The sequence below is a fragment of the Hylobates moloch genome, unplaced genomic scaffold (assembly GCF_009828535.3).
Source record: "Hylobates moloch isolate HMO894 unplaced genomic scaffold, HMol_V3 SCAFFOLD_11, whole genome shotgun sequence".
Lineage (NCBI taxonomy): Eukaryota > Metazoa > Chordata > Mammalia > Primates > Hylobatidae > Hylobates > Hylobates moloch.
In genome coordinates, this window is record NW_026652286.1 from 36,385,653 (window position 1) to 36,412,069 (window position 26,417).

The 26,417-nt window shown below is 45.1% G+C and overlaps 1 protein-coding gene across 2 annotated transcripts in view; it reads left to right on the forward strand.

Annotated features, from left to right (window-relative positions):
* The window catches only part of GALNT18 (polypeptide N-acetylgalactosaminyltransferase 18), a 350,732-nt gene that overhangs the window by 284,704 nt on the left and 39,611 nt on the right, over positions 1-26,417 (forward strand). For both annotated transcript variants that reach the window (XM_032166608.2, XM_032166609.2), the window contains 2 exons: positions 4,131-4,268; positions 9,500-9,595. In XM_032166608.2, coding sequence (XP_032022499.1) covers positions 4,131-4,268; positions 9,500-9,595 — 234 coding nt within the window. The remainder of the gene's footprint in view (positions 1-4,130; positions 4,269-9,499; positions 9,596-26,417) is intronic.

Here is a 26,417-nt window from a genome sequence, read left to right on the forward strand (position 1 = left end):
GCTTATTAATGAGTGAGTTTGCTGGCAGTGTGAGTAATCCCTCTCTGACTTGGTTAGTGACTCCTAAAAGCAGATCTTCAGACCAACTGCATCAGAATCGCTTGGAAAACTTTTAAAAAGATACTCATCTGGGTCTCATCCTCAGAGAGGATTTTGAGCGGTAGGTGCCAATCTATAAAAAGCCCTCCAGATGAGAGTTTAGGATGGCCGGGTTTGGGTAACACCTATTTAGCTAGTCCTTCTCATTTTTCCAAACTCACAAGTGTTGCTTACTCCAGGAAGCCATCTTTGACTGTTAACCTCCTCCTTTGCCCCCAGTCCTGGCCTCCACACAATGTAAGAAGAATGAGGCCCCTCTTCTATTCTCTCTTTCACTTTCTCTTCCTTTCCATGCCTCACACTTATTCACAAAGAGTATGTTTACTTGTCTGAAACTCCCAGACTCTCCTTTCAGGCCAAGAGTGTGACGTATTCCTATTTGTATACACAGTGTTTAGGATAGTGTCTGACACATGATAAGCAGGTGCTTGGTAAAGGTCAGTTGGAAAAGAAGGAGGATGCATGGATGCTATATGCTTCATACAGTTTCCCTAGGAGGTTTACCAGCTGCCCCTGAGATAGCTGTGCCCCAATCCCTTTTCCTCAGTTGCAAGCACATCTGTTCCCAATTTACTTAACCTTTCGTCTACAGCATCCCAGCTGCAAATATGGAGCTGGAGCCCTTCAACCCTGCCCAGGTGGCTGCCTTGAGAATTAAATAAGTTAATACATGTAAAGACTTTGATCAGTGCTTGGCACACAGAGCTAGATAAGTGTTAACTCTTTTTGGTGATGTGATTGTTTATGCCCTGTACTTTCCTTCCACAGTTTAATAATGCTCATGCTGGGCAGACATCCTCTGCTTGTTGCCTTCTAAGCTGAGGCCTCCTCGGAGCTGTGCGCTGAGCAGAACTGGCCCTCTCCCCTGCTCCCTTAGCAGGTCCAGTCCCCAGCTTTTGAAAGGCCGAAGAGCCTCCACCTCTTGCATCCTGCTACTTTAATTGCAGATCAGTTTGTTTATCAATAAACAGAAAGTCAGTCTGCAGCAAAACATCAATATTTTCTTAAGCAGAGTTCAGGAGCTCTAGACTGCTTCTCTTGCCCAAAGACAGGCTGAGTGCCAGGGATGGCTTGTCATTTGCTTCAGTGATAGCCCTCCTTTAAGTCTGGCTACAAGGAATTTTGTGACTATGTGGCTGCAATACTGGGCCCTTTTTATGTGGCTAAGTTAATATATTTGTTTCCTAAGGCTATGGTAACAAATTGCCATGGACTTGGTGGCTTCAAACAACAGAAATTTATTCTCTCCCAGTTCTGGAAGCCAGAAGTCTAACATTCAGGTGCCAGCAGAGCTGTGCTCCCTCCAGCATCTAGACGGGAGAGTCCTTCCTTGCCTCGGCCAGCTTCTGGTGGCCCTGAGGGGTCCCTGGTTGTGGATGTATCACCTTAGTCTCAGCCTCTGTCTTCACACGGCCTTCTCCTCTTTGTCTCTATGTGTGTCCAGACCACTCTTTTTTCCTCTTATAAAGACATCAGTCATTTTAGTCATATATAGTCACGTACAGTCATAATTTAGGCAAGCCCTAAATGCAGGATGATTCACTTTGAGATCCTGAATTAATTATATCTGCAAAGACCCTCGTCCCAAATAAAGTCCCATTCAGAGGTTCTGGTTAGACATGAATTTTAGAGGAGGCCACATTTCAACTTGCTACACCAAGTATTAGGCAAAAGAGGAAGATGCATTTATTGTTTTCTAATAGGGGCCAAGGTGACCTTCTCAGAGAAGATTTACTTTCTTCTCAATGTATGCCTCCTGCTTTGAAGATAGGTTTGATGAAATTTACAGTAAACACACAGTGCAGATATGCTGAACTATTAAAACGGAAAAGCAAAAGTCAATTAATACACAGGAAGGGGAAGGGGACTTGATATTCAGGAAGATAAGCTGAACAAAGGGCTAGTTCTTGAGCTTCCTAGCAGGAGATGGCCACCTGGTGGATTGTATCTCTCTCATCTTTTACTCGATCGTATGGAGGGAGGCAAACTTTGCCCTGTTCCTAAGTGCAGAAAGAAACTTTTCCTATGGGAACCCAGAAGTTTAGGAAAACACAGAGACCTTTGTGAGACAGGTTCTTCTAGTGGCTCCCTATAAAACAGACACAGTGTTAAATTTAGTCACATAAAGGCAATTATAACATGAAGGGAGAAGGAATGAATGGGTCCTGGGACACAGTTTTCTGATGTAAGGATAAAGTACCGTGGAGTGTAAAGGGTTAATACTTAATGAATGCTTTGGGGTCAGAATGGAAGGTAGATTACATCTATTGCCAGTTCCTGTGTTCACCACTTCATAAATATTTTCTCCACCCAGCAATGTAGTTCATGCTCAGTGCTAGGCCTGGGGTCACAGACGTAAGTCTGATGGAAGTTTCCTGACCTTAAGGAGCCAGAGTCCAGCAGAGAAACGTTCACATAACAGTTGCAGAGAAGGCTCTGGGCAGGAGTGTGCAGCAGACAAGTCACAGATGAGGTCATTAAGAAGTACTAGGAAGCTGAAATAGCTCCTCATCATTCTAGAACTTTAACCTTCAGGCTGTAGCAGGTTCAAATTTTTATATTGCCTGAACTCTTGTGGGCAAAAAGGAATCTGTCTCTTTTATACCTAAATTGTGTTTTTACTCAAGCCCATGTTGTCTGATGTCAAAAATTTGCCCTGTTCATGTCCAGATAAATGCAGCCATTTTTGTGATCTTTCTCAGATATTTTAGACAAAATCTGCCCAACCTCAGTAACTCGATCCCTGGAGTTGATGTTTGAACCAGGGATTCAAACAGACAGCATATGGACCACAGTGTCGGTGAGAGAGAGCTCCACTTCTTCATCTGCCCTCCACTCTGGGCTGGCATCTTATGGGACACCACATGCCCCATCTGCTTGCTGGCCTTCAACCCTGCCATGGTGTCATCCTCTGAGATGCACTGGGTCTTCATCAGATCCCCATGGACCCCTCGGCAGCCTCTGCTTTTGCATCAGCTTTTTCTCAGCCAATTCTGTGCCCCATTCAACAGCTGGTATGCAGGCCGAGGAATTCTTAGTGCTGCCCAACTCTGCTCTACAAGCAATATGAGGAGGGGGGCTTCTCTAGCCTTCTCACTCCTGGACACATTCATGTCTCACTTCTGCTCCCTGGCTGCTGCGCCATGGTGGCTCAGGGGCTACTTCTCTGATGCTCCTGAGAAAGAAGGGAAACAAGTACTCTAGACACCAAGACTCCCAGGCTTAAAGAGAGAGTCTGCTTCTCCTGCAAGGACTTGGTCCGAGGAGGCAGAAGGATGGGGTCTTCCAAACACGTAGAGTAACATTAAAAGCAGAAACTCTAGACCCATGTTAATTGGGTTCAATTCTCAGCTCCACCATGTATTAGTTGTGGAGCCTTGGGCAAGTTACCAAGGAGGTTACTGAACCTTTCTTTGTCTCAACTCATCATCTGTAAAGGAGGATTACGTAGTGCTACTTTATAAGTATGAATGGGACAAAACACATATGTATAAATAAAGGTAAATAAATATATATTGCATGTATCATTCAGAATACAGCCTAGCACTTTGGAAATGTTTAAGCCTTAGATGTTATGATTCTTAGGAATAGTATTATTAATACTATAGAATTAGCATCATTTCATCTCAGTGCTTTTTCCTTCCCCTCTCTCTCTCTCTCACCTTAAATCTCAGAATCTCTTATCTTGCCTCTTGCAGTAGGGAAAAGCTTTATTCAGATGGATTCTTCCCATTTCTTTCATCTACACCCAGATTATAGCTTTCTTTTTTGTCTTTAAGGATTTGGCATCTTTATTTTCAATGGCCTTGGATGACAATGCCCAGCAATGCTGACCTCGTGTTTCATAGTCTAAATGAGGATGGTTATGGGGTTAAGGTACCCGTGGGAAAATGCAAGAGTTGACGTGCAGCATGGTCCCTTCCCCAGTCTCTAGGAATCTTGTTGGGGGCACAAGGTCATGCCAAAGTAGAGTTTGGGGAGAAGCTGCAACCTGGGAGTGGCTTCATCTCTGCTTCCGCATCCCTGTGCAGGACTCAGGAATTGACATTGGGGACATCACTGCAAGGAAGGCTCTGAGGAAACAGCTGCAGTGCAAGACCTTCCGGTGGTACCTGGTCAGCGTGTACCCAGAGATGAGGATGTACTCAGACATCATTGCCTATGGAGTGGTAAGGAGCTGGCCTCCTCCAGGTTTCATTCAGACACAGACAGAAAGAAACATAGTGAAGAAAGGGAGAGGAGGGAAAGAGCCCCTCAGCTGCTCACGTGAAGAACTACAGTAGGCCTGGGGACTGGGTGCTGGGTTCTGCACCTGCAAGACAGCCTTTACTTTTATAGCCCAAATCCCTCCAGTCCCTTGAGAGAGGTGCTTGTCTCTCCTTTATAGTCCTAAGCAATTCACCTCTGGCCCCACACCTGCATATTCCGCTTAATAAAACACATAATAAAGCAGTTAGCTTAAGATTAAAAGGTAAGGTGGCCGGGCGCGGTGGCTCACGCTTGTAATCCCAGCACTTTGGGAGGCCGAGGCGGGTGGATCACGAGGTCAAGAGATCGAGACAATGTATTTTCTGTCTAAGGTTAAAATACTTTGAATATGATAAATTCTAAGGTTAAAATACTTTGAATATGATAAATTCTCCCATTTTCTCGATATTCCCTGGACCATACAGGTCAAATGCCGTAAGGTATTTTAAATGGTATTTTGATTGATTTTTGGCTATCTCGCCTGGCTTTTGCTGACTTACAGTCTGAACACATAAACTTTTGCCATGACAAACCCCCAAGACTACTCTGTGTAGGATTAGTTATATTATCTCCACGTCACAGGTGGGGAAACAGAGTCAAAGAGTGATTTTCACAAGCTCACATAATCAGCAGTGAAACCAAGTCTAAAAAACCAGCTGCTGGTATCACTCTGATTCCTCCCTTTGGAGAGTGTCCCCTCAGACCTTTTTTGATATCACAAGATGAAAACTTGAAGGAAGAACTGAGGTCTCTTCTTTTGATGAGCTGTGGTTAGAGCTGAGTTCAAAGCCTGCCCCAAATGGGAATGTAGTGAACAGGACAATTGCCTATGAGCAGGAAGAATCTGCTGAAAGATTGGGATTAGTGCTCCCTATGCACCCCCCAACTCTTATATCATATACATCCTAGGATTCCAAAGCAGACAGAGCTGGAATCCTAGACCCACCCCCTCTTCCCCCAGGGTCTCTGTTATCCAGAAGGCCAGCGTGTAGGAGACAGTCTTATCCTCCCATGAGTGTCCTCATGGCATGGTTGACATATCCCAAGAGAAACATGCAGTGACCTCTCACCTCTCCACTTCTCAGGCTAGTGCAATTCACATCCAGCAAACACCTCAGCCAGTGCTGCTCAGGTAGTACCTGAGTCTCCAGATCCTGTTGTCACCATGGAAACACAATGCACTATAAGGTGTCTGTCTGTCCCATTCACCTCCCCAGAACCATCCTGTGGACACAGCTGCCTTTGATGCCCCACACTCCACCCATAGCAAGCTATGTGTGCTGCTTGGCCATGGTTGAACCCAATCCTAAAAGGAGAGTTATGCTGCTGTGGCTCCAGAGAAACTATTGGCCCCAAGCCTCCGTGAGCCAGGGCAAGCTTCTGGATTCATGTTCTCAGCAGGCTGTCAGCTGTGGCTGAGCAGGATTAGCCAAACTCACCCAGAGAGGCAGGAGAAGCAGTAACAGTAGAGGTGTGTGCATGTGGCCACTGCAATTCTGGGTCTTGGCCAAAGGCATTCTCATCCTCCAAGCAAAAGCATCTCATCTTATACACATGTGCAACAGGTTTAACATGTAGCCCCTCCATGCCAGCCCCAGAAACATTTGGTTTGTCAAATACTAAGTGGCAAATATAGGGTTGTGATCTAGATCTGTCTGAGTCCAGAGCCGGGCCTATGTTTACTGTCACACTGAAAACCATTCACTTGCCATCCCAAAGGGCTGAGCTGTGTTAGCCATCCCTGCGGCTGGCAGAGGGCTCTGACCCCCTGCACATTCATCAGCCCACCACTGCTCAGGGCCCAGCCAGCCTCCCCTCCCTCCTGCCTCCTCCACAGGCCAAGCGCCTACATGAGCAGAGACATGCCTGCTTGTCAAAGAGCATAATGAACTCTTAATGGGGGCAACTGGCTGAAGATGGGCAAAGTGGGATGCAGCCACAATAGCAAGAGTATTTGCTGGGCCTGAATCATTCTTCCTGGTAATTATTTTTATCCTAAAATGAAGAGACCAGATGTCTTTTCAGGGGCATAATTTCTTTTTCCTTTTTCTGTTCCAGCTCATGCCCAAATGACATTGTTCAGGACAAATGACTTCTGGGACTCTGAGTCGAGCCAGTATCAAGTCTGTAGCCCAGCCCATTAATCCACTAATAGGTCCCATTAATGACTCCTGCAGGCCTAAGGACCTGTGAGCCCCATCATGTGGGCATAAGTTTCCCCTGGATCATTGAGCTTCATGTCCAGGGGATGGGGTAGCGTTGGATTAATCACAGCTCTGGTGCTGAGCATAGAGATGGAGGGGCATCTGGAAACAGACGTGCCTGGCTTCTGAATGTTAGTTAGCTTTGCCCCTTAATGGCTATGTAAACTTGACAGTGTGCAAAACCTTAGTGGTCACAGTAATGCCATTTCCTAGGGCATATTTTACAGCCTCAGGATTATAGCCATTTGCGTTACGGAAAGAGCTTGGGTTTTGGAGTCTGACAGACCAGCTCTATCGCTTGTCTGACTATGATTCCATTCATTTGGGAATGCCAGTCATTTACTCATGTTTTTCATGTACCCACTCACTCACCCACTCAACAAGTGTTGACTGTCTCCTTTGTGCCTGGCCTGTATGATATACAGTGAGACTGAGACCCAGTCTGATGACTAACAGGGGAGACAAGTGAAGAAGGAACAAGTATGCAACCTGCTAAGTGCTACCCTAAGAGAAATGGGGTGCTGGTGAAGCACAGGGCAGTGCTCTCATACCAGACATGGGTCGGGAAAGGCTTCCAGAGTGGCAGATAACCTGAGAGCCAAGGGAAGAGGCAAAGAGGAGGCCAAGACCAAGGGCGATATGGGGAAGTGTCCACACAGGCTGAATAGCACTACAGACAGGGAGAAGAGTGGAGCTTGTTACTACACCACAGTTCCTTCATCCTTAAAAGAGATAATATCTCTGGGCTGCCTAGTCATTATGAGAATTAGGTGAGACATATGTGGAAAGCACTTCACATGGTACCTGACACAGATGCGTTCCTAAAAGCTGGTTTCCCTGAATGGCTTTGAGGAAGGTTACAGCAATAATAATAGCAGCCAACAATTATTGCAACATTTGTTATTTGCCAGGCCCTATGCTAAGCACTTGCAGATATTGTTTCGCTTAATCCTCATAACAGCCTTATGAGGTAGGCACTATTATTATTCCTATTTTAGAGGGAAGAAAACAAACAGGAAGGAGTTACATTGCTTTATTCAAGACCCCTCAGCTGGAGCCAGGTTTCCATCCCAGCCTGTTGCTTCTAGCTGCTTCAGTGGACTACCTGCCTAAGGGATGGTGGGGGTTGGGGGGAGGAATGGCACAGAGCCAGGGAGGACTTTATCAAAAGACACCCACCCTCTCACTGAAGCACTGGCATTAAGAACCCAGGGGAAAGCCAAGTCTAACATCAGGGCTCTCCAGGCCTTCCTCTTTGCAACAGCAGTTAGCAGATTTTCCTAGTGGGTTACAGTGCTTGGCTTTAGATATGACACCCACCTCTTCGTGAGCTGTAGGACAAGAACGAAGTGTGTTTACATATGCTCTTCCCACTAAGGCAAACCAAGGAATTGGTTTATAATGGAGGATTTGCTGCAGAAATGCTACTGGGGGCTCTGCCTGAGACACACGTTCATGCAATATTTCTTCAGAATCTCTGAACTGCGAGTTTGGGATTAAGGTGCTACCACCCAGTAGAGGAAAGGAAGCTCAAAAGAAAAGAATTCAACTCTGTGCCTTGTCCCCTGTTAGGAACAGGGTATGCATGGAGCACATGTGGGCCTCTGGTTATCAGCTCCATCTCATACCTCTTCATTGGCTTCATTTCACTCGTGCCACAAACCATCAGGAGTACAAAGGCCCTGCTGCTGTCTCTGGCCTCCCCCCAGATAGATGGCCTCCCTGTGGCCTCTTGTCCTTTTCTTCCCTGGATTCTGATCTCCAGTCCCCTGTTCTAGGAAGAGTGTTTTGATTGCTAAGGAGAGAACCCAGTCAAGCCAGCTCAAGTTAAGGTGAGGGGGGTGAAGGTACTACAAACTCTTACAGGAGTAGGAAGTGAAGTGCAGCTGGACATGGACATTCCAGCTGGGAAACCACTGAAGCCGCTGCAGGGGCAAGATGGTCTCTCTTGTCTCTCATTCTGTCTGCCTCGTGCATCATCACATCCTTGATCACAACTGGCTTTCTCTGCTTGTACATGGCCATGGCCAACAGAACCCCCCATGCCCAGTTTAAACAGCCTTGCAATTCTAGTGGCCACCACCCACCGATCACAGTCTCTGGGTTCTGTTTAGGTTTCTAAGACAGGATAAGAGAGTAATAAGATGGAGAGGAGAGAGAGGGAGAGAAAGAGAGTGATTAATTCTGAAGTGTGGGTCGGTGCCCACCATGGTCCACTCAGTTGTGGCCAGTGAGCAGGGCCATGAGGTCTATGGGCTGCCCTTCCAAGGGCTGAGAGTGGGTGTAAGCAAGAAAGTGACACTGAATATAAGCTGTCTTACCCAGACATGTGTTAACTGCCAAGACTGGATCCATGCCCCTGTAGGTGAGGGTAAGAGATGCTGCTCTCTTCTCCTGCTCCCACCCTGGCCCCCTCCTCTCTTATTCTCCCACCCGACCTCCCACTCTGGAAGGCCCTAAGCAGGTGGGCCACCAAGGGGCCTGGCCAAGCCACTGCTGGGTCTGCAGGAGGCAGAGAGCGTCTGGTCCCAGGGGACCTCTGAGGCCTGAAAATAGCTAAGATGTTGCCCATTTCCCCCAACACTAAAGAGCAAAGATTTCTCTCAGGGACACTGGAAGGCTGTTGTCCCACCCCTGAGGAAGTGGAGGGGCTGAAGAACAAGCACCATCTTGTGTGTGCACATGCATGCCCATCTCCTGTTTTTCCCAGAACCCAGCTCACTGTTTAATGACATGTAAGTGTTTCTCCTTCAAAGGAGGCTGTTCTCCCCTCAGCACCTTTATGCAAGGCAAAAGCTGGTGCTTGTTGGTTCTATAGTGTTCAAGGGCCTTGGGCTGATTATGAAAATGAAATCTGTCTCAGCAGAATACTTGTTTCTCCAGAGTTAATGCATTTGCTCTCTCTGTTCCTCTCTCTTTGGTGTGGCCATCTGTTCTCTGATGTTCAGCTGCAGAATTCTCTGAAGACTGATTTGTGTCTTGACCAGGGGCCAGATACAGAGAATGTCCCCATCATGTACATCTGCCATGGGATGACGCCTCAGGTGAGTCCTCTAAGAGATTCCTGTGCCAGGAGTGTGCATGTGAGTGCCTGGCATGGGGAAGGAGAGCTAGGCTCTGTCATGGCAGCACTGGGACGACGGGCCTCTGGGGCTTTTCATTAGGGCACATCCTCATGAGCTGAAAAGGACGGGTCATACCTGCCTTGCCTGGAAGGAAGCTGGGGGAGTGGATGCTATGACGCCAGGATCCTCCAGGATGAGGAAGAGGAAAGGGGTTACATTTCTAAAGAGAAACACCTGCTTCCTTTGGGGAAACTATGGGTACATCACAGTTCTGGCTCTGACAACAGAGCTGCTCCCTAGCAAGAGTGGAAGGTTCTCCCAAGCTCCCTGAAATGTCAGAGTCCCTTCAGAGTGCCATGGCATGGTCTTCAGCTCTGCCCTTTAGTAGATCATAGCTGGGGCCAAAATTTAGAGCCACGGGCCTTCTTTCCAGCTCTTCTTCTGACCTTCTCCTGGTGGAGAATGAAGGGCAGCTACCAGGAAAATAAGTTATTCTTGCAAATTCCCCATTCATAGTCTAAGCTTCAGAGACTCAAAGAGGGATGCCAAGACACAGGCAAGATAAATGGTTCGTTGAACAAAGTACAGCAGACAACCCCTGACCAAGAATGCCATAGGCTGATCTGTTCTGAATTGATAACATTCCCAGAGTTTACTTATCTCCAGAAGTACACAATGATTTAAAAAGATGTTTCAGTGAATAAGATATGCCTATGTGTGCAATTGCAATTAAAAGAGTGTTTAAAAGAGCTGTTGCCTACCGAAACACACAAGTGAAGGACAAAATGACATATATGTCACTGTGTGTGTGAATGATGAGCCCTCCCAGGGATTGTCCATTGTGACCTCTACTATCTTGTCCTTTTTGGGGACTGAGTTGCTGTGACATTACTGGCTGGTTAATTGCAGGCCAGCAAATCAGGCTATGCCCATACTACCCAGTATGGCAACACATTCCTCATTGTTACAGTGGTGTGGCATTTTTAATGAGTGACTATCTTTTTAAACATTGTATTGAAGTAAAACATATATAGAGGGAATAAATGAATTTTAAGTATACAGCTTAATCAATTTCCAGAGTGAACATACCCAGGTCAAAAATAAGAGTATTGCTGCCTGATTTTGAATTCTATGTAAATAGTACTATATAGTATATATTTTCTTATGTTGACTTCTTTCATAATTATACTTTTTAAATTTTTATTTTTATTTCAGTGGTTTTTGAGATTCAGGTGGTTTTTGGTTACATGGATACTTGGATAAGTTGTTTAGTGGTGATTGCTGAAATTTTAGTACACCTGTTACCCAAGCAGTGTACACTGTACCCAGTATGTACTCTTTTATTCCTCACCCCTCCTCCCAACCTTCCCTGCCAAGTCCCCAAAATCCATTATGTCATTCTTATGCCTTTGCATCCTCATAGCTTAGCTCCCACTTATATAAAAGTGAAAACATACGATATTTGGTTTTTCATTCCTGGATTACTTCACTTAGAATAATGGCCCCCAGCTTCATCCAAGTTACTGCAAAAGACATTATTTTATTTCTTTTTATGGCTGATTAGTATTCCATGATGAATATATACCACATTTTTTTTATCTACTCGTTGGTTGATGGGCACTTAGGTTGGTTCCATATTTTTTTTTTTTTTTTTTTTGAGACGGAGTCTCGCTCTGTCACCCAGGCTGGAGTGCAGTGGCGCAATCTCGGCTCACTGCAAGCTCCACCTCCCGGGTTCACGCCATTCTCCTGCCTCAGCCTCTCCGAGTAGCTGGGACTACAGGCGCCCGCCGCCACGCCCGGCTAATTTTTTGTATTTTTAGTAGAGACGGGGTTTCATCGTGGTCTCGATCTCCTGACCTCGTGATCCGCCCGCCTCGGCCTCCCAAAGTGCTAGGATTACAAGCGTGAGCCACCGCGCCCGGCCCATATTTTTACAATTGTGAATTGTGCTGCTATAAACATGCATGTGCATGCATCTTTTTCATATAATGACTTTCCTTTGGGCAGATACCCAGTAGTGGGATTGCTGGATCAAATGGTAGTTCTACTTTCAGTTCTTGAAGGAATATCCATACTGTTTTCCATAGTGGTTGTACTAATTTATATTCCCACCAGCAGTGTGAAAGTGTTCCACACAGCAAAAGAAATAATCATTAAACAGACAACCCACAGTGTGGGAGAAAATATTCACAAACTATGCATCCAACAAAGGATAAATATCCAGAATCTACAAGGAACTCAACAAATCAACAAGAAAAAAACAAACATAATCTCATCAAAAAGTGGCCAAAGGACATGAATAGACAATTCTCAAAAGAAGATGAACAAACAGCTAACAAACATATGAAAAAATGCTCTACATCACTAATCATCAGGGAAATGCAAATTAAAACAACGATGAGATACCAACTTACTCCTGCAAGAATGGCCTAATTAAAAAGTCAAAAACCAATAGATGTTGGCATGGATGTGGTGAAAAGGGAACACTTTCATCATTACATTTCTGAGATACATCCCTGCTATTACATGTAGTTGTAATTTGCTCATTTTTACTACTATGTAGTATTCCATTTTATAAGTGTACCATAATTCATGATCTATTCAACTGCTGATGGACACTTGGACTACAGCCGGTTTGGAAGTATCATGAATACTGCTGCTATGAACAGCCTTGATCATGACGTTTGGTGTACATATATGCTCACTTCTTTTGGATTTATGCCCAGGAGCAGAATTGCTGAGTCATAGAGTTGACATATTTTCACTTTTAGTAGACATTGCCTGTATTAGTCTGCTCAGGTTGCCAAAACAAAATATCACAGGCCTTAAACCACATAAACTTATTTTCTCACAGTTGTGGAGGCTGGGAAGCCCAAGATCAGAGTGCTGGCCAATTCAGTTTCTGGTGAGGGCTCCCTTTTTGTCTGGAAGATGTCCACCTTCTTGCTGTGTCCTCACATGGGAGAGACAGGCAGCACACAACAATGAGCTCTCTGGTGTCTATTCTTATAAGGATGCTAATCCTATCAGGTCAGGGCTGTATCCCTGTGACCTCACTTAACATTAACTTAAAGATTTGAAGAATTATCAGCCTATCCAAAAAACTCAGTCACAAAAAACTGAGAAAGCTCTTTCTGAAAAAAAAAAAAAATACTAAGATGTGGCTCTTGATAAAGAGAACATGAGTTTGACTTAGGTGGACTTTGCCAGTCCTTTTGACAGAAGCCAGGAATAGAGATGAAATTACACCTGTAGAGAGACTGCCAGTTTGAACTAAAGGGGACAGAGAAAGTGGGATAGAATGAAAGAATGCTGTTGGACTTGGAGTCCATAGGACCATAGGGACCATAGAGCTATTTGGCTGTGAATGTGTTCTATTCCTCAAGAAAAGGAAGAATGATGCAAAAGGCATTTTTAGGGATCGTCAAGGCTGCCACTCCCACCACAAGGCCAGGAGAAGGGCTGGTGCCCTCTCTAGCCTAAGGGCCAGGGCCACCCCACACAGCCATTGTAGTGATGCTGCCACCCCAGTGGGCCTGGAGGGCAGAGCATTGAGCCAAAGAGGGTTATTCTCCGGCCTTAAGAGCTAATGGAATTTGACTTGGTAAGATTTTGGATTTGCTTGGGACTCATCATTCTTTCCTTCATTCTGATTTCTCCTTCTGGAATGAGAATATCTATTCCATGCCTTTCCCATAGTTGTGTTTTGGAACCACATGACTTATCTAATTCTTTAGGCTCACATTCGAAGAGAAATTTTGCCTTGGGATGAATTGTACTTGGAGTCTCATTTACCTGATGTAGAGGATATTTAGATGAGACTTTGGACTTTAGCGTTGATGCTAGAATGAGTTAAGACATTTGGGGCTGTTGGGATGGAATGATGTATTCTGCATGCCTTAAAAACATGCATTTAGGGAAGCCAGGGGCAGAATGTTATGGACTGCATTGTGCCCCCTCCTTGAAAATCATACGTTGAAACCCTGACCTTGGTAGTATTTCAAGTGAGGAAGTAATTAAGGTCAAGTCAGGTCATAAGGTTGGTGCCCTAATCTGATAGGATTAGTGTCCTTATAAGAGTAGACATCAAAGAGCTTGATCACTAGCTTTCTTTTCTCTCTGCCATGAAAGACAACAGTGATACAGCAGCTGTCTGCAAGCTAGGAGGTAGTTCCTCAGCAGAAACTAAATTGGCCAGCATCTTGATCTTGGACTTCCCAGCCTCCAGAACTGTGAGAAAATAGATTTGTTATTTATGCCACCTAGTCTGCGGTGCTTTGTGACAGTCTGAGCCAACTAATAAACTGCCAAACAATTTTCCAAAATTGTTGTACCAATTTTTACTTCTCCCAGCTTTATATTAAAGTTCTAGTTGCTCTACATCCTTGCCAACATTTGGTATTACCATATTTTTAATTATAGCCATTGTAGTGGGTGTATAGTACTATCACTCTGTGGTTTTAATTTGCAGTTCTCTGATTATTAATGAAGTTGGGCACCTGGGTTTTCAGCATAGCATGTCTTCATGTTATCCTTGAATGTGGGCCAAGGTAGCCAGGTCACAAGTAGTTGGTCTTTCTGTAAATTTTTGCTTTGCTTTCTGATACTTGTGATCTTATCTGGACCATTGGACAAATGTTGAATGTTTTGTCTGTGTGTTGGTAGGTGTTGGCCTGAGCAGAGGCTGCCAGTTCTCTACCAACTGCAGATGACACAATATGGGACAGTATCTTTTACAGTTACAGTGTGGATTCTGGAGCCAGATTGCCTGAATCTAAATACCAGCTTTGAACCTTTCTAGTTGTAAAATCTTGTCAAGGTTTTAAAATCTGGGCCTATTTTTTTTAATTTGTAAAATGTGGATTAATAATAGTACATACACCAAAAAGGTTGTTGTGAGGATTTAACACATGTAAAATATTTCAAACAATACCTGGTACGTGGTAAGTCCTCAATAAATGTTATCTATTAGTATTTCTATAAGGATGGTGTTACCATTATTACTCCACTTTAACCCTGACTCCTATTCAGTGTAAATACCCTCAAGGTTCTAGCTGCAACCAACCCTGGACTGACTTTCCTTGACCCCATGGTGCCATCTGCCATGGGGGCCTGCCCTGTTCAAAACCTACCCATAGGCCAGGCGCGGTGGCTCATGCCTGTAATCCCAGCACTTTAGGAGTCTGAGGCAGGCAGATCACCTGAGGTCAGGAGTTCGAGACCAGCCTAGCCAACATGGCGAAACCCTGTCTCTACTAAAAATACAAAAAAATTAGCCAGGCGTGGTGGCATATGCCTGTAATTCCAGCTACTCGGAAGGCTGAGGCTGGAGAATCACTTGAACCTGGGAGGCAGTGGTTGCAGTGAGCTGAGATTGCGCCACTGCCCTCCAGCCTGAGCGACAGAGTGAGACTCCATCTCAAAACAACAAAACAAAACAGAAAACCTACCCATAAACTATTGGAGCATCGTGGAGTTACTATGGCACCAAAAATGTAAGGGAGTTAGGAAAGAGCAGTGAAGTGAGCATTGGGATGCCTGAGTTCAAGGGTTTGTCTTGCCACACAATTGCAGCATCACCTTAATCTTCTCTGGGCCTTTATTTTGTTTTACTATTTTATTGACATAGAATTTTATACTAAAATACATGAATCTTAAGTGCACAGTTCTTAACTTTGCATACCTGTACGGTCACCATTAAGTTCAAACCCATCATTCCAGAAGGCTTCCTCATTTGTCCTCTTGGTCATACCTCCACCCAAAGGTAAGGATTGTTCTGACCACTGCCACCATTGATGAGTTTCATCTGAGCCTGTATTTCTGTCTGTAGATGATGAAGCTGGACTGGGCCTCTTTAGGCCCAACACTCCCAGCTCTGACAATCTGCTTATCTCTAATTCCTTTGTTTTGAAATTCAGCTGGCCTGGGAAACTGTGAATTTGTGCTTGCCAGGAATGCTGGGAGCTGCCTTTGTAAATAAGCTTCTTGATGTGAAGCTGCAGCAAGTCTCAAAGACTTGGGTCTCACTTCCCCATCCCCCAAAGCCACAGAACACTCATGCAGCTGGGCTGTACAGGGAGCACTTGGTGTCCGGGTAACCTTTCACGCCAGGTCATCCTCAGATGCACAACTGGCAGTGCTGTGTAGGGAGGTTTGGGACCAGCCTCAGATTACACACATTTCCCAGGAAGGGGTAGGGGTGCTGCTGTGGCAGGACTCTGTTGAGGCTGTGGCCTGCCCAGTGAGCTGGGAGAGCTGGAAAGGACAAGGTTATCCTGGGGATGGGCTGGGTATCCCCAACCTGAGCTCCTACATCCACCCACGATGAACGCAGGGGCAGGAGATGAGTGAAGGGTAAGGGGCTGCCATCTGGCAAGGCTTCCCAAAGCCATCTTCCAGCCCGCAAGAAGTTCACTGCTCATGGAAGAGTAAGAAAAGGGGTACTCTAGGATGTGTTACCTGAGGATGAAGTCAATGTACGTCTCAGAAGGAGACTGTGGACAGGTGAGGACCCCAAAGATCCTCTGAATCCTGCAGACTTGGTCCAAATCAAACATTCAACATGCATTTCCAGGGATGTCACCCCCTCCTACTGGCAGCTCTCAGCAAAATATTTCTTGTTACCATGGCCACATAGGACAAGGAGAGCTTTGGGAAGGTCATGTATGCACGGATGGAACTGTCACATGCTATCGTGCAGGTTGTGCACTGTACAACTGCAGGAGATGGAGGTGGCACTTTACATTGTTGCCTGGGGAATATAGACCAAGCCAGGGTAATGGTATTTCTGACCTTTCCTATGAAACCTTACATATTCCTCCCTAAGCATCACACTTGATAGGAAGCCTGAAAATGCTGAAAGACAATTTCTGAGGCAATATATAATGATTAAGAACCAGACTATATGGGTTCAAATCCCAGCCTTTCCACTTACTGAGTCTCTTAGGTGAGTGTCTCCTCATGCCTCAATTTTATTGCCTGTAATGAAATTGGCTGGTGGTTGGTGGTCCCTTGGCTTGTAGCAGCATAAGAGAGAATATAGTAGTACTAACTTTGTGGAGTTGTTATAAGGATTAAATAAATCAATGCACATAAAGCGTTTAGAGAACAAAATCTGGTACACAGTCATTGCTTACTAAATGTTGGCTATTATTATTATTACCAGATTGGTAAAGACACTCTAGACCATGTCCTTGAGTTAACAGAGTAGGAATTGTTTAGCTTAAAAAGAGAACAGATTTAAGGGGGACATTAAAACTCCTTCCAAATTATAAGGACACAGATTTTTGGCTGAGCATGAGGAAACTCTTCCCAATCATTGGCTCAGGTTATTTTGACATCTCTGTCATCAGCCTAAGCCACATTTGGCAGGCTCCAGGGACATTCTGAAGGATTTTTATATCATGTAGGCTCTTAAGCTAAGAAATTCCTAAGGGCTCTTGCACCCTGGAATTCTATGACTTTTTAATTCATTACCTTGTCCAAATCAAGGTAATGGCTTGTAGCAGCATAACTCCACCCTTCACATGACATTCTCCATGTATGTGTCTGTGTCCAAATTGCTCCTTTTTTATGAACAGCATTCATGTGCCAGATACTGTTCTTGGCCCTGGAAAATGGATGAACCAGAAAAAAAGTGACTGTCCTCATGAAGCTATATTCTGCTGCTAGAAACAGACTATTCTCTATTTTCTAATCTTCAAATCTTCACCACAGCCAAGATTTGCACTTGTTTCTCTCTTGAGCATTGCATATGGGGCAACATTTGAGCTTCATGACTTGGATTTCAGCCAGCAATGGCCAAGAATGGTGAAAGTGTAAGAAGGGCAAGAAGGCAGGACTGCAGGCTGGCCCCGTTCATCTTGCTGACTTTGTAAGATGGTTAAGCAGGTACTGAGTGCATTTGAGGAACTGAGTATCTGTAGGCATTTTCTAAAGAAAAATGTTAAAATAAAATGGAGAGATTAAATGCAAAAGTGGTTCATGTCCTATGGGGAAATAAAATTATAGCCTTTCATGTGATCTTTTCTACACAGACAGAAATCTAGGAGTTAGCATACAACTTCATAGCGTCTGAGTGAGAATCAAAAGGTAAATAGCAAAGTCAAACATGAGTACATTCTCTTGGAAAATTACATACTCTTGGGTGGGCCCGCTAATGTCCCAGGATAATATTAAAAGGACAGGCCACTTCCCCTCTTTGTTTTTGCCTTATTTCTAGTTTTCAGGTATTTTTCTTACTCTTTTCACAAAGTTTGTTGAAGTTCGAGGGACAATCCAGGCCACTAGTGACTCAGTGACTCTTATGGGTCACAGTCTGACCATCTGACCTTTTCCCCTGCAGAAGTTTCCCAGGGCTGCCATAACAAAGTACTACAAGCTGCGAGACTTAAACGACAGAAAATTATTGTCTCACAATTCTGCAGCCTAGAAGTTCGAGATCGGTCTCAGCAGGGCCAAGCTCCCTCTGAAGGCCTAGGAAAGATTCTACTCCAGGCACTCTCCTAACTTCTGCTGGTCCCTTGGCTTGTAGCAGCTTAACATCACCCTTCACACGGCATTATCAGTATGTGTGTCTGTGTCCAAATTGCCCCTTTTTATAAGGACACTACTCATGTTGGATTAAGGGTCCATTCTACTTCTGTGTGACCTCATGCAAATTTAATTATATCTGCAATGACTCTATTTCCAAATAAGATTACATTATGAGGTACTGGGGGTTAGGACTTTAACATATGAATTTTGGGGTGACACAATCCAACCCAGTTCACCTCCAAACGGGAAGAGTGGAAATGGAAACCTGACTCTCACTTTCTAGGCCAAAAAGAGTCTCCCATCACTTCCTCTCTCATTTCGTTAGCCAGACCTGGTAACATGGCCCTGCCTGACTCAGAGGGGTAGCAAGTTGTGGTTTTCTGTGTGTCCAGGAGGTCTTGTCTTTGTCACAAAAACTTAGATATTTTCTAAGTCAATGTCATCTCTGACAAATAAAAAAAATAACAAAATGGCATCTGGGATGTGAATTGACTTGCCTGAAGTCACAGTGCAAGTTACTGGCAAAGATGGGACTAGGAAGGATGCCAGTATTTTGACTTCCAGTTTCTCCTTCATTGTTTCTTTTATTCATTCATCAAACATATGATAGATTGTCTTTTATGAAGTCCTCATATTTTGGAAAGTTTCATTTTCCTTGAAGAAGAAGCTTGGTCTGGCAATAAAAAACAAAAATTGACAAGTGGAACCTAAAGAGTTTCTGCATAGCAAAAGAAACTATTAACAGAGTAAACAGACAACCTACAGAATGGGAGAAAATATTCACAAACTATGCATCTGATAAAGATCTGCTATCCAGAATCTATAAGGAACTTAAACAACTCAACAAGCAAAAACAAATACCCCATTAAGAATGGGCAAAGGACATGAACAGACACTCCTCAAAGGAAGACGTACAAGCAGCCAACAAACAATGAAAAAATGCTCATCATTACTAATCATCAGAGAAATGCAAATCAAAACCACCATGAGATACCATCTCACACCAGTCAAAATGGCTGTTATTAAAAAGCAATAGGAATAGTTTTGTAGAGCAACTTATAGTGGGACCCAGTGGGGCCCAGAAATATTGGAGACCCAAAGACAGCTTGGGCTGGACAAAGGGACACGTTTCACATCTGTGTTTAAACCTTTTGAGAGACTGTGCTTCAATGCCATTTAAAAAGTTCACTCTGTTGTCGTTGTGATATTCCCAGGTCTCAGAGAAGGCCTTGGATAGGAGAAAGCGGAGTGTAACTAATCAAATTAGTGAGGTGAAGCTGCTGAGAACCATGCTAATTGGTTAATGCGTAAACGTAACCATTTTATTTAAATTAGCAGCAAATTTCAAGCAATCCTCAAAATAACTGAGAATATTAGCCCTGATTAGTGTAACAACCTGGAAAATTTCTTCTGTTGGGAAACGTACAATAGTGGGGTCTCCCCACCAGGTCTTTATTCAATCAATCACTCATTCATTTGTTCATTCAAGAAACATGCGTTGAGTATTATTTTATGTCAAGCATTGTAAGACAAAAAGGCAGCTTTGCCCAAGTCCCTGCCCTGGAGGAGTTCCTGTCTGGAGAGGGAGGCAGGAACTTAGATGATCACAGTTTATGCAATGAAATCTTGCAACCTACTGCTCCACACTCCCTTCCCCCTAGCCCACAAAAAGAGAGAGCAGGAATAAAACCAGGTCTGAGGATTTCTCCCATTCTTTCTGCCTAAATTTACTAGACTGTAAAAGACACAGGGTTTTCGGGGCAGTGCTTTTTCTATGGAAAGGTAAATTCTTGGTTATAGGAGAAGAAAGATGAAAGCGACTTTAATTCCTTCTGACGTTTTTGAAATACTAAAGCTGCCACATTTATGCTTCAGGAAGTGCTTTGACTCAAGGTTTAAAGATTAGAGTTGAGATGAAAGAAGTACTCTATTTTAACCTGGAGATGAATTCCACGAAGCCATCACCTCTCCCCTGCGTGGTATTGGCCCCAGTGTCCGCAGGGGAGTTAAAGACCTCTCATGGATTGTGCTTGCACCCCCAGACCTTTCACGTCACATCTCAGAGACAATTGCAAAAGTTTTCCTTTGTGCACCAAGAATTTAAATGTCTAGCCACTTCTCTGTGGCCTTTGGCAAATTTCTCCAGTTTTCTATGATTTTTGTCTATAAATAAATAAGAATACCAGGTGCTGGGCCGGGCGCGGTGGCTCACGCTTGTAATCCCAGCACTTTGGGAGGCCGAGGCGGGTGGATCACGAGGTCAGGAGATCAAGACCAGGTTAAACCCCGTCTCTACTAAAAATACAAAAAATTAGCCGGGCGTGGTGGCGGGTGCCTGTAGTCCCAGCTACTCGGAGAGGCTGAGGCAGGAGAATGGCGTGAACCCGGGAGGCAGAGCTTGCAGTGAGCCGAGATTGTGCCACTGCACTCCAGCCTGGGCGACAGAGTGAGACGCCGTCTCAAAAAAAAAAAAGAGAATACCAGGTGCTGGGTGGTGGCTGTGCAGTTTGGAAAAACCCCTGAGTTGATTTCTTGTGCCCTCCATGACTCCGTGGAGTGTGGTTCCGTTGCTCAGGTGTCTGCTAGTGAATGGTATTGGGGAATCCCAACCAGGTAATGTTCAGGGGAGCCTCTCACACTCCTGCAGCTTTTTCTGGTCACCTCCAGCTCTACATTATTTAGGGACTAATCCAGTTAGGGTTAATTGGGTCTCTGTATTTATTGTCCTCTGAGCTGTCACCTCGCACAGTTCCAGGGGCCACCATTCACGTCAGTACAGAGTGATTTGGGGACTGGCCCTGTGAGGCTCACTCTCAGCAGCCCCCCTCAGCTTCTGCTTGTCACACGTTCAGTTTCCCGGTGCAGGGTGGTTGTTTGAGGTGGTGTGGGGTAGTGGTGGATGTGCAATGTAGTACAAAGAGTGTGGACATGAGGTCAGATAAGGGCTGGGGTCCGGGCCCAGTTCTGCTCATACCACATGTGTGACGGGGGCAAGTGATCTGATCTTTCTAACCTGTTAGGTTCGTAATCTGTAAAGTTGGGATGTAACTTGCATGTCACTGAATGATTGTGAGGGATGTGATGGCCTGTATGCCATGGTGCCTGGCCCGGTGCCCCACATGTGATGGTGATGGTAGGTGTTACTATGCCTCACCCAAGAGCAAACTCTACACGGGTGAAGAAAGGGGACATCGGAGGCTAAGAGTTGGACTGAAAACCTGCGGTTATCCCCACTCCAGAGTCCCTGGGCTGGGGTGGCTCCCTTCATTCCAGCAGCCCTTTGAGAATCCATGAAGACCCATGCCTAACGTATCCTTGCCTGTGTTCCAGAGCTCAGGAACGTGCTCTTCTGTCTGTCTGCTCATTGGTAAGTGATGATAGAGTGAGTTGTTTCATTAATCCAGCCTGTAGTCTCACTCTTTCCTGATGGCGCCACTGAAAGGAAGTGAATGGACCTTGCTAGGTCCACCTGGCTGTGAATCTCAGCTCCACCACTGGTTAGCTTGTGACCTGGAACTGAATACGTAATTTCTCTTTACCTCAAGTATCTGTAACTTAAAGCTTAGTTCATAGGAAATACCATTTAACTGTGGGTTATATTATTTTTATGTCTTAATATATAATATTCATATATGTGTTTATGCATTTACTTCTGTATGTACATATATATATACACACATACACACACACATATAATTAGTATGTGTCCATCTTTGCTAGACACTTTCAGCATGTCAGCTGATGTAATCTTAAAACCATCTTGCCAGCTTATCCTCCATTTGGCTCAAACATGTAAAGATATCCCTAGGCCCCACCACCAATAGTTGAGTGTGTAGGCCATAAGTCCTAGAACATGATCGTAGGTTTTACTATGTCACAGCCAGGAGCAACTGCTCCCACGGCGAAAGCTGGGAAGAGGAGGGCTACCACCCAGCAGCACTGCTTTCTCTACCAGCACTGCGTCCTTAGAATCCATGGCCTCCACAGGGCATGGCCCAAAGGACTTTCACAGCTGCCCACTGGAACCTGCCTGCAGTTATCCCTGATTCTCAGGCCACCCAGAGCTGGTGCCCATTCTCTGGGTGAGATGAGCACCCAGCCAGCTTCCCACCCTGCTTTTAGAAAGAACCTTATTTCCATTTCTCTTTTGGTAGTTGCAAAAGAGAGGCAGACCAGCCATCTCCTGCCTGGACACATCAGCTCAGTGTCAGGGGAGCAGGCAGACAGGGAGGGAGCCAATGGATGTTATAGGCACACAGATGTTAGTGCCGCAGTGTTAACCTTCTGTGCACCAAGTGATGGTGAACTCTGGGCTGCTCCTGCAGCTTCCATGCTAAAAAAAAAAGGAGCTGCTTGATTTGTTATTCATTCCACATGATATGTTCTTCACTTCATGTCCAAACTCCACAATTAGAGTTGTAAACAGTGAGTTTTGCATGACTTTTATTAAACTCCTGCAGGCTGGGGAGAAGCAGTCATTAGCAGCTCCACAGTGGGCCAATGTTCAGACTCACTAACCAGAGAGGGGCTGAGTCTCTTGCCCTCCACCCACCATTCTTTGGACAGTCTTGCTTCCCAGGCCTCTCTGGCCTTGGGAACAGGTCACCAAACCCAGTGACAGAGGAGCTAATTTTAGATCCCGCCTTGGCTCTGTGCTCTCTGCCAAGTCACGTTACCTCACTGAGCCTTCCTGATCAGTAAAATGGGGGGAAGGTGCTGTTAAATAAAGTAACAAACCTGCATGTGCCTAGCACCAAATCAGGCACAGAACTGGGCTCAGTAATATTGGTCTCTCGTTCTAACTGGAGTAATCTCTCAACAAACATTCATGATTATTAAAGGTAGCTTGCATTTTTTGCTTACTGTTTCTAGGCATCTTTCTAAGTGCTTTGTGTATGTAAGCTCAATTAATACTCTCAACGGCCCTTTGAAGTAGGCACTGCTATTCTTTACAGGTGAGAAAACTGGGGCTTAAGGCAGGTATGTAACTTGCTCAAGGTTACACAATTACCGAGTGGTAGAACCTGGTTTGGAACCCAGGTTGCCTAACTTCAGACCCCATGCTCAGAGCCATGACTCAGTACTATCTCCCTAGTTTAGTTAAACATGTGGCTCCTGCTCTCAGGAAGTTCTCTAGACAGAGATAGAACAATAAGTCATCACAGGGTGGTGTGATGCCAGCTTGGCACACAGGCAACGTGCAGTGTACACTTGCTCATGAGTGAAGGTTTCAGTGAGAATATGGGATGGACTTCCTGATTAGTCAACTACCCAGGCATACTCTTCTCCTTAGGATCTAAAGGAAAACTGAATCTAATTTGCAGTTTTCTCCCTGACAGTACTGATGGCAGGTTTCTAAGATATGGTTGGAGGAGATTTGAAAATGTCACTCCCTCAGCACTACCCTTCCCCATCCACCCTGGCTTGAACACAGGCCACAGGCTCATTAGCTCCCTCCTGGCTTGTGAGGGCTGTCTGCACATGCCTCCTGCCTTTAAGGTTCTCCACTTTCTCTGAGGAATTGGGGTACCCATCTCCTCATTGGGAGATATCTAATTTCAGCATTCCAGGGCCCAAGCATTAGAGCCAAAGCCCCCCACTTCCCTTCTCCCCTTTCTTATCCCTCAAGCCTCAGCCCAAAGCCTGCTTCTTTAGGGCAGTCTTTCCTGACCATCCCATCTAAGGTGCCCTTACTTGTTATTCTTAGATTTCTGTGCCTTGTCTGATATTTTCACAGCTCTTGGATTTGGTGATTCTTTGTGAATTGTTACACCTGATGGTCTTTCTCCACCACTAGATGGTGAGTTCCTCCAGGAAGAGGCCTTTGCTTTATTCTCCAGGTATCCCCTTGTTCCTAGTGCACCGCCTGGCACAGGGAAGCCACTCAATGCACCTCTGTTTCCTAAATGAATGTTAAGAAAGTTGTTGATTTTTTATGTAAATGAAGGCTTAGCCAGTCTTCCTCACAGAGCCCCCCTAGCAGTCTGCAGACACACAGCCTTTGAAAATTCCCAGCCTTAATCTGAAGCCTGTTTTTTCATCTGCAAAATGGGGTTAAGGCCATCTACCTTGTAGAGGCTTTGTGAAGATTAAGGGGAGGGATACAATTGGCCCTTGAACAACATGTGTTTGAACTGCGTGGATCCACTTAGATACAAATTTTCTTCTGCCTCTGCCACAGCAAGACAACCTCTCCTCTTCCGCCTCCTCAGCCTGCTGAACACAAAGATGCCCTCCACCCACCATTCTTTGGAAAGTGAAGAACTTTATGATGGTCCATTTCTGCTTAGTAAATAGTAACTGTATTTTCTTGTCCTTGTGATTTCTTATTTCTATTTTTTTCTCTAGCTTTATTGTAAGAATTCAGTATATAATACACATAAAACACAAAATATGTGTTAACTGTTTATGTTATCTGTAAGGCTTCTGGTCAACAGTAGGCTGTTAGCAGTTAAGTTTTGGGAGAGTCAACAGTTATACATGGGCCAGGCGCGGTGGCTCACGACTGTAATCCCAGAACTTTGGGAGGCCGAGGTGGGCAGATCATGAGGTCAGGAGACCATTCTGGCTAACACAGTGAAACCCCGTCTCTATTAAAAATACAAAAAATTAGCCGGGCTTGGTGGTGGGCACCTGTAGTCCCAGCTACTCAGGAGGCTGAGACAGGAGACCCGTGTGAACCCGGGAGGCGGAGCTTGCAGTGAGCTGAGATTGTGCCACTGCACTCTAGCCTGGGCAACAGAGCGAGACTCCGTCTCAAAAAAAAGAAACATACATGGATTTCCAATGGCATGGCGAGTCAGCATCCCTAACTCCTGCATTGTTCAGGATCAGCAGTAAATAGGATGCTTGGCACCATGGCTGGCACACGTGAAACCCTCAATCAACCAGGTAATCACTATTATTGCTAGTATTAGTATTAGTTGTTATTAGTCAAGATAAGAGCTGGCAGAATCTGTATCGGTTTATCACATTCAGTATATTTTTATGGAGACCTGGGATGGGAGCTTGAGAGATGTGCCCTCCCCTACTGGGATAGAAGCTAGCTCCTGGTTATCTTTCTTGATGATGGGCCAGTTGCTATGAGCACAGGTTGGGAAGGAGCAGGGGACACCTCCTTCTATCAGTGTCTCTCCTGCCACCAAGTCATGCTAGCACATGAAGCTGACCTGCCTTTCCATTTGACTCAATCCCCAGGCAGGAAACGTGTAAACTCCTCAGACCCCAAGGATTGGCAGGGCTGCTTTCACTAACACTTCCCCTTGCAGCTTTCTATAATTCATTCCCCCATTCAAAGTGGTCTTGCAGAACCACACCCAGGAGAGTCCAGGATATGAACAGCAAGCCAGTGACAGAGTGTAAGTTGCAAGAGTTCCATCTCCCTAATGGCATGGGTACCATGCCCTCCCCAAAGGCACTTCCTCTTTCATTTGAAGCAGGAAGTGGGGAGGTTTTCCTATGATGTCCCTTGCACCAAGTGTAGGCCTTCAAGAAGTTGGGTACTTGAGTTGCTGCCCTTTGGTCCCGTTTCTTAGTAGGGTGTCACCAACTTTTTGGGTGGGGCAGTTCTTTACTGCGTGGGACTGTCCTATTCAATGTAGGATGCTTACCATTCTTGGACCCTGACACCAGCAGTGTCCATATGAGACCAAAACATCCCCATACACCTCCAAAAGGTCCCTGGAGGAGGTGGTACCGCCCCTGGATGAGAATCTGAGAAGGGAGAGTAAATAAAGAAGCTCTGGGATTTGGGAACGGCTGGCGGCATTGAGTGTGGGTATCTGAATAATGTTTATATCAGGGCAGCTTAAGGATATGCTTGTCTATTTCAAGACAGTTCCTAAGGAGATGTGTTCAGAATATATCACGGGCATAAATGGATTCTTATATTTGATTTTCCCAAGTAACCCAATTGTTACCACATTGCCTTTGTCCCAGATGCTTTTTCTGAAATCAGTTTGTTGCTCTGCATTAGCCCTGCCAGGGTAGAGCTTTGGTGGAGTCCTTGAGGTTAGCACTGTCTTAATATACTGGGAATTTAAGCAGAGCTGGGCCCTCTAAATCAATCACCAGAACAGCTTTAGTTCTTTTCTTGCTCAAAAATGCACTATTAAATGCAGAAACACGTGTGGGAGTGGAGGTTGGCTTGGGTGAAGGACACGTTTTAAAAGAAAATTTTTATAACATTTTTTTTCTGCAAGAAAACGGACTTGCTGGTCTTGCTTCTTGTACAACTGGGCTACGGAATAGATTTACATTTCCG